Consider the following 15,077-nt stretch of genomic DNA (forward strand, 5'->3'; position numbering starts at 1 on the left):
GCGTGGGGGGGAGGTGCACTTGTTTGAGGACAGGTAATGTATCTATAAAAGAGAAAACACTCAAGTTTTCTCCAATCTGTTATTAGGCAATAGTGTCTGCATCTGAACATAATTAAGCAGTCATCTTAATGTGTCACATGCCAGTACTCAAAGTGCTAAGAATATCCATGATTCATACTTCTAATATTTTCTTATGTGTGCCATACATGAATTCTGAATAGTATTCAAACAAATTGTTTGTGACAATGTGTAGAAATAGTTACGCTTTCTTAGTTACCAGTTCAAACCTGTCATCATGGTGATGATGTATTTGTTTTATTTTTCAGTTCCGTATTTTCATCTATAAGTGAAATCTACAGAAACGATGGTGTTCTTGGATTCTTTTCGTAAGTTTTACATTCCATTTAATTGTTTTTAAAGATAACCTCCTATATCTGTTAATTGTAAGAAGTAGCCTATGTAGTGGGAAAGAGACTTGTCTGAGATCTTATTCTCCATCTCCAAAGAATATTTATCGTCAATAACTTTTCTCTGTTTTTTTCTTTTTTTATCCCAGTGCCCCCTTTCCTTTCTCTCCTTTGAATTCCATCTAATTTTTTCCCGATCTGGCAACTCCTTCTATCTTTCAACTTCTTTCGCTGTCCACCTCCACATCCCAGTCCTTGTCTCTTCAACCGCAACCAGTGCTTGTCTCTTGTGGCTATATGTGCCACACACCTGTTCCCCATTAGCTTTTTTAGCTGTGGGGTTAGTCTGACCACTTCGGGGAGTGTTCAGTAGTTACTTCTGGCATTATTAAGAGGCACTTGTAACCACCTACTATGCACCCCTACTACCGGCGGTCGTTAGTTAGTGCCGTGGGTCAGACCAGCTTTATTAGCGGCAGAGGACGAGGATGCCAGGTGTCTGCAGGGATATACACAGAGACTGCATCCATGGAGGAAGTTGAAACAGGTAGGCGATGGTGTGGACAGCTCAGAAGACAGAGTCGGAGGAAATTGACAAAAAGGGTCGAAACAGATTGAAATCGTGGGAGAAATTGGAAAGTTTTTTAATATTAAGATAATGAGAATTATAGGCAGAGGGTGATAGATGAGAAAGCTGAATGAATGTGTGAGCCAGCTTTGACGGGATTTGAACCACTGTCGTCAGCTTGATTGTCCAGCAGCTTATCCACTAGACCACGGAGCTCACTGTCGTCAATAACTTCATTACTGTTTTTAGGTACATTTATTTAATTTCAGTTGTTAATTTGATAAAAAATGAAATACTTTCCTGTAACCCCAACATAAAAAAAATAAATGATTGACTGCTATGTTAAGTAGGTGAAATAACTATATTTTTATTCTTTTTGCTAATTTATACATAATTTTCAAACGTTTTGCTTACTTCACCAAGATTAGAAAATTGTTGTATGCTACACATTAACGCATATTTACAGTGGTATTGTTCCTCGAATTGTTGGAGAGATCATCACCGTGTGGATTTCCAACTTCCTTGCTCAGCTCATGAACAAGTACCTCGTAGAAGATAAGGTGAGAATTTAATCATTCTTCAATTCTTCAGCGATAGGTGTGGGGTTTTTTCTGTTTAATGAATTCTGGGGTTTGTTTGGGGTTTTTTTAATAATCTATTGCAATCCAGTATTTTTTTGAATTTGTTTTTAAACACAATCTTTGTTTAAGTTACTGTGTGTTACGACATGTAAATCTTATGATTAGATTTAATTTAGTAAAACATTGAAACTATAATCAGTACATTTTTAAATTATAAGTTGGTTACTGAAATGTTTGAAAATGACAGTTTTTGGGGGCAGGATTTAGCTCGGTCGGTTGAGTGCTTGCCTGAGGTGCTTTTGTTGCAGGATCAAACCACCTTGGTGTATCCATTCAACTGATTGGTTTTTTCTCATTCCAACCAGTGTATCACAACTAGTCAACGGCTTTGGTATGTGCCTTTCTGCCTGTGGGAAAGTGCCTTGCTGCTAATAAAAAAATGTAGCGGGTTTTCTCTGATGACTACAAGTCTGAATTACCAAATGGTTGACATCCTATAGCTGATGGTTATTTAATCAGTGTGCTTGAGTTAAACAGAACAAAGATTAACTTTATGACAGTTTTGATTACCTATTTTAAGACACTTTGAAACCAAATACCAGTACTACAGGTGTGTTTTGTCACTGAATGTTTATTTAACTTCTCGCAGTACTTTTGACTGTATACCTTTTACATAATGGTAGATTGTATTGTGTTTCATTTGGTTCCACAGTCTTGTTTCACTAATTGTGCTTTTGTTTATTTCCAGGAAATGAAATCATATACTGGTGCTGCATGTGGGGTAGGTCCTAGTCTTCTGTGTTGGTAAATAACATTGTCATCATATGTTCTTCAAATTATGAATATAATCTTTTCAGAATGGTTTCTGAAACAGCTTAATATAAAAAGCCTATCTATATGCTTTTGTAATAAACTTTTAGAACAGATTAAAAATCGAATATGTTCAAGCATTGTGAACATTTCTAGCATATATATATAAACATTCACAAACATTATTTGTTTGATGGTACAAGACCTATTTTTCTTATTTGTAGCTGGTTGTATCACACGTGACCTATCCTTTCACTCTGGTTACCAACATCATGGCAGTGAATAACTCTGGGTAAGTAAATAAAACACTCCTTGCATTTAATACATACATTCATTCCATATAATTAGATATATTCAGAGTATTTCCTTACATGTATTGAAAGCGGTTCCATACGTTAGAGAGTTTCATTAAATATGGTCAGAGTATTTCCTTAAATATATTCAGAAAAAGTTGTAGGTTTTTAAATGGATACTTTTAAATAAATCTTGTATACATGGCAGTAGATTTTGTTTTCTTAAGAGTATACATGAACCTTAATTGGACAAAAGCACCAAAATAAATGATAATTATTAAAGCAGCATACATTTTGGATAGATTTTATTCTTTTACTGGTGACTTCTACCATAGTTGCCAACACCTATTTTGAATAAGGGTGGGGTTTTTTTTATCGAATCTGGGCTGAAATTAGTCTACATATCATCTGCCACTTCTTTGACAATGCTTAAGATTGTTTTGACATGTTAAATGATACAAATTGAAAATGTTGATGTCTGTTTATTACTCAAAGGTCATTATATTCTATAAAATATATTGCCCAGTAATGGGTATATACTACCAAATCAAAACCTACAAATGACAACAATAAAATAAGTGACCAAACCCCATAAAGTAAGTTCCACAAAAATTATCTTTCTACAACTAGGACCCAATACTGTTTTCAAGATGCTAATTGGGTTATTGCTACCTATAAATGACTTAATTTCCTTCAGGTTACGGGCAGTTTCTTGGAAACCATATGACAGCTGGTTTGACTGCTGGGGAGATCTAAGTAGACAGGTAAATATTCCTAAAGATTAGTTTTCTTCAGTTTCCCCGAGAGAGGTATTGTTTTTAAGGAACACGCGCCCTGCCGGAGACTTTCTGGATGTTTTCTTCCTGCAGAAAGACAGTTCAGAGATAAGGAGTAGTGACAGTGAAAATCTGGCCTGGTGCTTGTAACACTTTTACAATCTAGACTCGAGACTCTATTAATAGAGTCTGAGACTCTAATGTCATGGCAACGCCCTACAAATTGTATGTGTGTGATGTCATTAGAGATTGAGTCTGGACTCTATAAGTTTTATAAGCATGGGCCCTGATCATATTTTTTTGTTGTTGGTTATTTTACAGTTGGGGACTATATTTAATGCACATTTAAACATTTTTGTTTAATGTTAATGCATGGAAAGGAATGAAAAATTACCACACATCAGCACATTTTAAACTATAGCTGTTTATTTTGACATTTGATCTAGAGAGAGGAAACCTGCTGCTGCCACATATTCTACCTTAGCTACAGAAAAACCAGCAAGGGATCTTTTATATTAAAATTCTCATACACAGGACTGTACATATTCCTTTTGATATATCAACTGTTGAGCACTGCTTGGGATTTGAAACAGTTTAATCTATTGAGAGTAATCGATCCTACGACCCATCACTCTTGAGGCGAACGCTCTACCACTGATAATTCCCATCTCCTTATTTAAATGACAATAATCTGATGTTATTTCATTGCTTCATTTGTAGTAGTCATCGTTATGTTAATTTTGTGCAACAAAGTTTTTATGATGGTATTATTTTGATGATATACAGTTCTTTCCCTCTTGTGAGCTGGATTGTTTTCCTTGTATGCAATTTCATTGAAAAGTATTCCAGTTGGTCCATGTTATGTGAACCCCATCTTCACACCTCACACCACAGTGTGAGATTTTGACTAAGAATAATGTTTCAAAATACAATAAACTGCTAGTTAATAATACCTGAAATATAGAATTATGCAACTTAATACATACGGTTCCTTTCATTGTTTTTCACAGTGAAAAGAAAATGTGGAAGAATGAAAAACTTGACAGATGTCAAAAACCTTTATTATTCCAAATATTTAATGTACAAAATAGTTACACCAATATAAATTAAAATATAACCTTTATTTTTAAATTTAGTTTTTCTTTTTCAAAATTTAGTTTTATCATACTACATTCAAAATGAAAGTTATAGCTATGCATTGTTTGATATGTGGTGAAATATAGGCAGGGTTCTGGCCCATCCTGCACTGTATAGTTCCAACCAGCTCTGTTTTTATCAACCATCACTTATATTGTGTTGGTGTAATAGTTTAGTTATTTTAATCTGTGCATACATTTAGCATATTATTCCCACCACTAATGAGTTTCTCAGCAGAACCCGGTTTAAAGGTTTCACAGAAATGTTTCGTATTTAGATCTGTTTTTCACAAACTAAATCCTAGGTCAATCAAACTTGGTTTATAATTGCATCTATGGAATTGCATATGAAAATAAGTAATTAATAAACATTTTTAACCAAGATAGTTTTGAGTTAAAGGTTTGTGTTGACTCGTTTCTCAGAAACAAGTCCTAGTTTTTAATGTTTTCAAATAAGTTTATGGTAGGTGACACTCTCAATTCCATTGAATTCTTGTTCTAATTATTAATGCCTTTACTTTAACACAAGAGTATGTTGGGTTTTTTTTTCGTAATCTCTTCCCCCCCCCCCCCCCCCCCCCCCCCCCCCCCCAGCTCTTTTGAGTTTTCTATCTCTGAATGTTAATTTTATTCTTCACTTTTAGGGAGCTTTGAAGCGAGGATCAAGCCTGTTCTGGAGGTACTACAGTGGTCCAAGATTTTCTTTCAGTGGTCGAAGACAATGAAAGCCTTGATATAGTCATCCATTGTGTACCGAGTTGTCTCTTAGGAACACTTGTAATCATAACAACATTATTGTAGAAGTGATGACTGACCATGCCACTCAAAATTACTTTGTGACTGGCTTTGTAAGGGGTGGGGTGGGGGGGCAAATGATTTTAGTGATGTTGCCGTCTTGATGAATTCATTCTGTGGATTCAGGACTTGTATGTTTATTCTGGAGTTCTGTTAACCTGTTACAGTTGGATGACGCAAAACAACTTAGTATGGAATATGGGGTTTTATACATAAAATTTAATATAAGAGTTATTATGTTATGGCTCATTTCATAACCATTTTTAGTTTATCGCTTTTCTAACTTACTAAATACTAAACAATTTATGGTAGACAGCATGCTTGTTTAAATTTTCTTTAGCGACATTTTTTCTCATTCAAATAACTTGGGGAAAAAGTGAATAATTAATGATATACTTCATTTATAATAATTTATTTTCCAGTCTGCAGCACAATTGGAGATGTTCTTTTAATCTTTTGGAATTTTAATGTGCTATACAGGTCCTAATCTAGAACTAAAAAAGTAGAAGTGACTTCTCCTTTCCCAGGTGAAAGGAGAGAAGTTTGATAAAGATTGGGCAAAGTGAACATTTATCAGTACATTTCGTAATGTTTCGTCATTTTCTGCATTTATTCGGAAAGATTCCGAATTAGAAACATGGTTCGAATCATAATATTTCGTTATCAAAAACTAGTTCCAGTTAATAAAATACAACAATTGAATATTTTCATTAAAACGCACTAGTATTAAGGCGATGATAATTAATGTGTCATTGCTATGTTAAATGAATTTTTGGCATTACTAAAGTACATCTGTCCAGAAACGTAACAGTCTGTTGACTGATCACTGCAAACGGTGCTACATAAATTGATATACTGTCTTGCATCAGAGTAAAACAAGACTTGCCCAGGTGTTCAATGAGTAATTATACTAAACACATTGCAGGGCAGAGCTCTGTCACTTGCCAAATTCGCCATTTTCAATTTTTTAATTTTGTGAAATAAAGGATATTGTATTAGAAAATAACTGGGTTTCTGAAATTTTTTAACTTTGATAGATAATTTAGCAAAATTTTCTGCTGACCTAAAACTAGCCTTACGTTGGTGTCTTCACTTCTATTGTGTGATTTTGTCCAGAATATTAGGCTTTTTACTTCTCACTACTACTAAAAAATTGGTGACTTGAGCGGATTTATTTTTTGGAGAAAAAAGGTGCTATTTCACCAGCAAGTTTAGGGACTGGCTATCTCCAGTCCATGGCCATATCACTAAATTAGCACAAACAGTGAAGAAGTTCATATTACATTGGCAATTTGTAATTCAACTGAACGTGTTTGCATATTTTCAACAACTTCTATCCATATATTTTACACAAAATAGATTTGTCATAATAAAAATGCATGTTATTTTTGTTAAACGAAATGGTTGAAAAAATTAGGTTAAATGGAATTTTGACATTCAAATTCATAAGAAACCCTCTCACTAAGAAGTTTAAATAAGGTTTTATATTTTTCAATGAGAGAGATATATAGAGAATAACTGGTTACTGCTTTAAGATGTCAACTTTATCCTGCAACGGTTAGAATGGCAAGTGGCCTTCATCATTCAACATGAGCAGGATAAAGCCAATATCTCAATTGCAGTAACCAGTCATTTTATTTATCCTGCAATCCGACAAGAATAGTAGAAAAATCACATTTATTCCAAATTTGTTTTATACAAATTGTATATCATTAATCTAGCAGACCTTTTTGTAGTATGACATAATACATATTTTGTCACACCATTAAAGCAATTTTAAGCTCCAAAGTCATAAATAATGAGATTCTTATCTTTATGGAGACAAAACAATGTCATTATTTGTAATAAATACTGCATTAAAACATTATATAATTGACAATATAGTCTGAAGTATGTGCTCGGGTCTGATGGTGAATGCCACTCGTCAGAGCCTTGCATTGCTATTCTAACCGTCACAGGATAAGGTCTTATCTGGACTAACTGGTATGCATATATTGTCATAACTTGCCAATGTATATAGTGATTGCAGGATAATACTAGAGTTTTACGGTAAACCAATAAAGTTGTATTGATAAAGTTTGCTGGTGTAAAATCGGTTCTGCAATCTTGTAAAAATGGGTTTTAATTTATGTGCAACACTGATTTGTTTTTACTCGACCGATTCTATTCTTTATGCTGGGTTTATATATAATAATAATAATAATAGTACTTGTACCCTTGTAATACAAATATGGAATGCTTGTACATAGAAATAAAAAATATCATTTGATACATCTGTTGTGTAAATATTTGTTTGTGTATAAATAAAAATATTCTCACTTGGTCCCATTAAAGCTGGCAGTGAATTTTAAAATGCTTGATACAAGGAAAGGATTTTGTTTAATGACCTCCCAGGGCTGTGTTTAATCAGAAAAAGAGAAGAAACTGAATGCCACATTACTGATCAGTGGAATGAGATCTTTTAAATGACCTTTTTCCAAGTGTATCTCATACCACACCCACTCACCCATTCACATAGGCAGCCAGTCGTACAAACTTGAGCTTGGTGAGAGTACAGACAACCATGCATGATAAAGCATGATAAAGCTCATCAGGAGGCCCAGTGAAACCGCACCATGTCCACATCCAGAGCATGGATCTCCAACACTCTCGCCATGTGACCGGAACAGGAAGGGGTGCACAGTAGAAGAATTTTAGGCCATCCCATTGGCTGCTGGGATGTTCGAACCAGACTATTGTCCTTAGGGGAATATGCATTAGTTTGAGGACAGGTGATGTTGAAAAGAAATAATGTTTCCCCATGTTTTGTTGGTCATACATTTTTAATAATCCATCAAGAAAAATATGGAGGAACGACACAATCTCGAGGTAGAAAGATTAATGAATAGATTAACTGCATGGTTTCATGAACCTAAAGTAAGTCATTGTTGCACAAGGATTCTTATTGTACATACTAACCACTACATACATTTGCTTATGATGCTTAAAAATAAAGAATGGGCAAAAAAGTGAACATTTATCGTAACTGGAGGTCTGATCTGAATATCCTGAAGTAGTCCACAAGTTTTATGTAGTGTTGGGAGTAAATATAAAACCATCTAAAATTTGCAAAAATAATTTTAGTTACATGTAAGAAAACAAAAAACAAAACAGGCAACAAGATAAGAATGGTTTTATTTATACACTGTAATAAAACATGTTATCAAGTGCTACATTTTATTGTGATGTCCAATTATTTTGATATTAACATTCTACATGTATATCAATGTAAGTGAAATCAAAGCTTACTGAGCACTCTGACTTTAGGTCAACTTGGGTAGATTTAACCAAATAGCCAGTGATATAATAAACAAATTGTTGGTATTAACTGACAAGCTGCAATGCTGTGCTAAACAAGATATAATGCATTCAGTGAGAGTGAGTGTATCACCCAACAAAAGCTAAGCAATCTGCACTGAAGTTAGAACAGTTTCTTATAAAATGTGTTAAAAACAAACATGAAAAGCACCAACTGCCAGCTCATCTGACCTTACAGTAAATGGTCACTTGTCTTAACAGGTCAACATACTATTCACTCAAACCATCTAATATAATTTAACCTATAGTCAGCAATAAGCTATATAAACAGTCCATTTTGACACAAATACTCCATTTGGTGGCAGCTATACATAAGTTTCGGTTTTCAAAACTGGATAATAGTAATTAAAAAGAATTTAAACAATATTTATGACCAAATTTCCCATGGTTATGGATTGGTCAGCAGGTAATGCCTATATTAAGACCTCTCCAATGCATCACAACATACAGATAGAACTATAAACAAACAGTAACATAAAAGCACCGGAATATTTCTAGGTCAAACAACATTACATGAAACAAGACTGCACATGGACGTCTCCTGCTAACGACATAACAATTCTGTACCAAACTCCCAATTTGGAGCTGAAATGAGAGTACATGCATGCATAGATATAATAAAAATTGTTATATCTTTTTTTGAGAGAGCAGATCCTCATCCTAACCAGGTACCCATATACATAAAAATCAGCCGACATCAAATAACCAAAGTACTATAATACTAATCCAGTAAGGTAGGCTGTTGCCAGTGCCAAATTGAAAAATACATTTTGAGATAACTTACTGACATGATGTATGTAAAGATACAAAGGTGCGTAACTTTGTTGTTCAGCAGTGATCAGTAGCATAGAACAATACTTAATTTCAGATAATGTATAATGTGAATTGCACCACAGGCACAAGACATACATGTATCACGATTCCAAATCAGAGACATGAAATACCACACATTTGAAACAGAAAAAAGTCGATGTGAGTGCTCCATCTCCCATTTTTGTAACTTTGAAAACATTTTCAACAAACTTGTGTAACACATCTATGTTCATCAACAGCAGTGACATGTAAATTATATCCATGTGTGTACTCTTCAAGATTGTCCATCTTGTTTAACAAGTGATTGTCTTCAGAGGTTAAGGCTACATTTTCTGATCAAAGATTAGAAATTTCTAATTTTAGAGGATTACAAAATTAATTTAATGCACAAAAATCAGGCAAGATCATGTTTTTAATTTCCCGAGCAACGAAGCAAATGTCATCCATAGAGAGCACACCACGTTGTTCCTTTATCACTCCGACGATTCACTCATTACACAATGATTTACTTCATTCGTCTCTTTACGTTTTGGTTTACATTGTGGTCCATCCATTCAAAAACGAATAATCAAAGAGTTCACTGCAAACAAATTAATAAACATGGCTACCTTGTTCACACTGCCCCAGAAAAAACTGCACCTGACGTCAGTTTGTTATTGTGCATTATTAAATTTCAAGATAACAGATTTTCTTTTTTTTTGCCAAATTATACACAATATACAAATAAAAATGTTCATCAGGGGTGGGAATTGGTGAACTGTAAAAAAGAGGAAATCTAGACGGGTCCCAGAAATTCTTGAAATCCTAGGTTAAAATCTGTGCCATCTGACACATTTTGGAGGAAAGTACGATTAAAATGCGAGGAAACGCGGATCCGGAGAGAATTCACACCCCTGGTTCATACCTCTAACCATGCTAATAAGAGAGTCAAGTATAAGCACATCAAATATTCGGAGTTGTAACACAATGACTGTGTTGCATCCACCATTTCTTTTTCTATTGATAATAGTTAAATGATTTTAAACAAATGTTTTCATTGCATAAAAAGTATATCATACTTGAAGTGAAAATTTAATAATGACAAACTACATACATTTTAGAATTTGGCACAACTAATCGGGCAGTGATCATTTTAAAACAGTGATTGAAATGAATTTGTTAAAACCCCACCATATCAGCACTGTTTAATCAGTGTCATCTAGGCATCAATCATGGCCAACTGTAGCACATTGGTGTCAAGAGAAGAAACTTGCTGTCATTACAGAAACTCGTCCTGATTAGCAGTATATTGGCTTTAGGTGTATATTCCTACAAACAGCACCACAAATACCTGCTTTTGATACACCAATGATGCAGCTCTGATGTTGGTCAGCCAAGAGTAAATGATATCCTATAACAGCACCACAAATACCTGCTTTTGATACACCAATGATGCAGCTCTGATGTTGGTCAGCCAAGAGTAAATGATATCCTATAACAGCACCACAAATACCTGCTTTTGATACACCAATGATGCAGCTCTGATGTTGGTCAGCCAAGAGTAAATGATATCCTATAACAGCACCACAAATACCTGCTTTTGATACACCAATGATGCAGCTCTGATGTTGGTCAGCCAAGAGTAAATGATATCCTATAACAGCACCACAAATACCTGCTTTTGATACACCAATGATGCAGCTCTGATGTTGGTCAGCCAAGAGTAAATGATATCCTATAACAGCTCAGACGTGTTCTACCATAGTTTTGTTTCAAAGGAACAAAATTCTCAGTTCAGACAACAATTTGGTCTCCACAAGTACTTTAAGGAGACTGCATGAATCACAAAAGTTCCTTATTGCATTTTCACTAGTCAAAAAAATAAAATTTATTGTTATCAGAGAGCAAGTTAAAATCTTCAGAGCGTGAATTTACAGTGCTTAATAAATCTGTTATATGTATGGTTGCCATCCAGGAAAAAGCTTGCACAAATTTTTAGGGTCCCGTGCTTCTTGGATGATGTAATTCACTTGGCCCATAATGCTAAGCTGGATGCCATCTTCAACACCTTGAAGTTTCTGCTGAAGACGAAGTAACACTCTTTCAGCAACCTTGTTCACTTCATCAAGTCCTTCTCCTACAAAATAAATATTATATTAGTGAACAAATCTTCAATACTGATCTCATTAGGATGGGGTTTTGGGCAGCATATGATTGACAAATCTGTTCCTTGTAACAGTTAACTGTTAAATTATCACCTTCCTTACCCATCTGATTTTTGCATTATGTCCATTACATCAGTTAAAGCTACTAATAATTATAACATATACCCCTGACACTATCATATTTGCTTCTCGGGTAATAAACATTTTTAATACATTAATACACGGCGACCAAAGCAACCTAACATTTTATTGCGAAAAGCAAATGTTTTGACTGATAAAAACGTTCACCTTCTCCTTTATTCTTCTTGTCTCTCTCTTCTAATTTACATAAAAATATTTATATTCTAACAGGTTAAAAATACAATAGTTTTACTTTTTTCAACACTAAATGCACATCTTGTATTTTTCTCAACATAGCTATGTTGACCAGTTATCACTTCAATTGTATAATGTAGGGAAAGGTCTTTATATAGGCTACACCTGTCAACCAATCCCATTTGTTAATATTTAAACAGAAATAAATATTATTTAAACCAACAAACTTTAAAAAAAAACCCCAAAACCCAACCCATCTATAATATATACCTTAATTAAAAAAAAACCCGACCCAAAAGCTATTCAGTATAATCTACATGTAATTTCAAAACCTGCCTGCCCCACTTGATTCTTGCATGTCCGTAAACGTAAAAGCTGCTAAAACTATTGAAGTGATCAGTTTTCAAAACTTACCCGATTCTTATAGGAAACCTGCTACATTTTTCTATTAGCAGCAAGGGATCCTTTATATGCACTTTCCCACAGACAGGACAGCACATACCAAGGCCATTAATTGGCAGTTGTGTTGGCACTGGTTTGAATGGGAGAAACACATCAGAAAAAGGGTCCACTAAGTTGGTTCAATCCTCCGACACTAGCACCTCCGTCAAGCTTTCTACAGAATGAGCTAGATCCTGCCCTCACACTTGATTCCTGCTCAATGTCGGTAACCTGATTTCAGAACCTACCTGACCCACTTGATTCCTGCTCAATGTTGGTAACCTTTATTAAACCTGTAAACTATCATGGCATGGTAACCTGATTTCAGAACCTACCTGACCCACTTGATTCCTGCTCAATGTTGGTAACCTTTATTAAACCTGTAAACTATCATGGTGTGGTAACCTGATTTCATTACCTACCTGACCCACTTGATTCCTGCTCGATGTCGGTAACCTGATTTCAGAACCTACCTGACCCACTTGATTCCTGCTCAATGTCGGTAATCTGATTTCAGAACCTACCTGACCCACTTGATTCCTGCTCAATGTCGGTAACCTTTATTAAACCTGTAAACTATCATGGCACGGTAACCTGATTTCAGAACCTACCTGACCCACTTGATTCCTGCTCAATGTTGGTAACCTTTATGAAACCTGTAAACTATCATGGCACGGTAACCTGATTTCAGAACATACCTGACCCACTTGATTCCTGCTCAATGTCGGTAACCTTTATGAAACCTGTAAACTATCATGGCAAGGTAATCTGATTTCAGAACCTACCTGACCCACTTGATTCCTGCTCAATGTCGGTAACCTTTATTAAACCTGTAAACTAACATGGCATGGTAACCTGATTTCAGAACCTACCTGACCCACTTGATTCCTGCTCGATGTCGGTCACACTGGTGCTGGTCGTGTTCAGCTCCGACTGGTCGGGGTCGGTCCGGTCTCGCTTGTTTTGCAGAGCATACGCCTTCTGTGGTGACAACGTCCACACGTATAGAGGGTCATACAGCAGAACCTGCAGGATCATCAGCAGCACTTCCTGGTTCACATGCATCACCTCCATTGTCTTCTCACACGATCTAAGACATACAACACATGATCTAAGACATACAACACAAGATCTAAGACATAAACACATGATCTAAAACATACAACACAAGATCAAAGACATACAATACAAGACCGAAGACATACAACACATGATCTAAGACATAAACACATGATCTAAAACATACAACACATGATCTACGACATACAACACAAGATCAAAGACATACACCACAAGATCTAAGACATACAACACATGATCTAAGACATAAACACATGATCTAAAACATACAACACATGATCAAAGACATACACCACAGGATCTAAGACATACAACACAAGATCTAACACATACTCCACAAGATCTAAGATGTACACCACAAAATCTAAGATATACACCACAAGATCTAAGACATACAACACAAGATCTAAGATATACACCACAAGATCTAAGACATACAACACAAGATCTAAGACATACAATACAAGATCTAAAATGTACAACACAAGATATAAAACGTACACCAAACATTCACATTAAAGTAAAAATGAGAATGCTGAAATAAGCATGATATGATTTTTAATTTGTTTAGCACTAAAATAGACAGCTTTAAACCATATTACCTTCTAAAAACACCTTCCACCCCTGTAACACCCATTCCATCAACAATGTCTCGAGTCAGTCGAAATGGCACAGTCTCTGGGGTAGGCAGTATTCTACCCTGCTCAAAGGCAATGCCTGCAAAATAGTAATTCTTTAATACCGTATATTGCTGTGTATTAGCCGACTTTTGAAGTCTAGAAATACTTTCCAAAAGAAGAGTCGGCTTATACACGGAGGCAACAAACTGGTGCATAAAATTCCAATCAAACACACTTCCGACCGTGACTTACAAATTTTGAAAAGACCCTTACAGCCTTTCACAGCTTATTTAACAATAATTTGTGCACAGTATAAATAAAACACCCCATCATGCAATATTATGTAGTTTTTTGTTCTTGAATGCATTAATAGTTTGATGAATAATAATAAAAATTACTTGTTTTATTGTCATTTCAATGGTAAAAATGTGTTCTTTCCAACCGCCCACCATCTTTGTTTGACTGGACCAGTCTTTCACTAACACCTCTGTCTACATGATTTTGTAAGCTCTTATTTGATTGGATCACATGATTTTGCCACCTGCACCAGTATAAACAACAGCCATGGGTGGACCACAGAATCATTTGTTTCTGTGTGTGGGGAAAAAAGGGATTAAATATGCCTGCTATCCAGTGAATAATTTCATTACTTATGTGCAGTGATATATTGTTACGGCTTGAATTGTTATTTTCCTGTTATGATTTATCAGTGCTAAAAAATATTTGCACAGCATGGAAGACGTTAGTACTGCGATAACAATTACTGTGTCCGTAATAATTAAAGGGAAAAAAAATATAATAAAAAAGAAAAGCACAAGTCTATTTGTTGACAGTATTATTGAAATTAATACACTGTACAACTGGACAAAAAATTACTTCCGCTTATACACGAGGCTGATGATTTTGTACTTGATATTAAGGGACAAACTAAGAGGTCGGCT

At 35.1% G+C, this 15,077-nt stretch overlaps 2 protein-coding genes across 4 annotated transcripts in view; one reads left to right on the forward strand and one right to left on the reverse strand.

Annotated features, from left to right (window-relative positions):
• LOC121369873 (mitochondrial carrier homolog 2-like) overlaps window positions 1-7,635 on the forward strand; it is a 19,583-nt gene extending 11,948 nt beyond the window's left edge. The window contains exons 6-11 of the mRNA XM_041494949.1: window positions 327-386; window positions 1,442-1,535; window positions 2,305-2,337; window positions 2,591-2,658; window positions 3,357-3,423; window positions 5,216-7,635. Coding sequence (XP_041350883.1) covers window positions 327-386; window positions 1,442-1,535; window positions 2,305-2,337; window positions 2,591-2,658; window positions 3,357-3,423; window positions 5,216-5,296 — 403 coding nt within the window. The 3' untranslated portion in view covers window positions 5,297-7,635. The remainder of the gene's footprint in view (window positions 1-326; window positions 387-1,441; window positions 1,536-2,304; window positions 2,338-2,590; window positions 2,659-3,356; window positions 3,424-5,215) is intronic.
• Window positions 7,636-8,524: 889 nt separating this feature from the next.
• The window catches only part of LOC121370659 (serine-protein kinase ATM-like), a 99,562-nt gene continuing 93,009 nt past the window's right edge, over window positions 8,525-15,077 (reverse strand). Inside the window, exons 58-61 of one of the 3 annotated variants that reach the window (XR_005957713.1) lie at window positions 14,119-14,233; window positions 13,309-13,526; window positions 10,948-11,652; window positions 8,525-10,866 (exon numbers count right to left, since the gene is read on the reverse strand). Coding sequence is in view for 2 of the 3 variants with exons in the window: in XM_041496045.1 (XP_041351979.1) it covers window positions 11,468-11,652; window positions 13,309-13,526; window positions 14,119-14,233 (518 nt within the window). In the remaining variant the exon portion in view is untranslated. Of the gene's footprint in view, window positions 11,653-13,308; window positions 13,527-14,118; window positions 14,234-15,077 lie in introns of all 3 variants that reach the window. The other 2 variants (XM_041496046.1, XM_041496045.1) reach the window with 2 other exon arrangements.

The sequence above is a fragment of the Gigantopelta aegis genome, chromosome 4 (assembly GCF_016097555.1).
Source record: "Gigantopelta aegis isolate Gae_Host chromosome 4, Gae_host_genome, whole genome shotgun sequence".
In the NCBI taxonomy this organism is placed as follows: domain Eukaryota; kingdom Metazoa; phylum Mollusca; class Gastropoda; order Neomphalida; family Peltospiridae; genus Gigantopelta; species Gigantopelta aegis.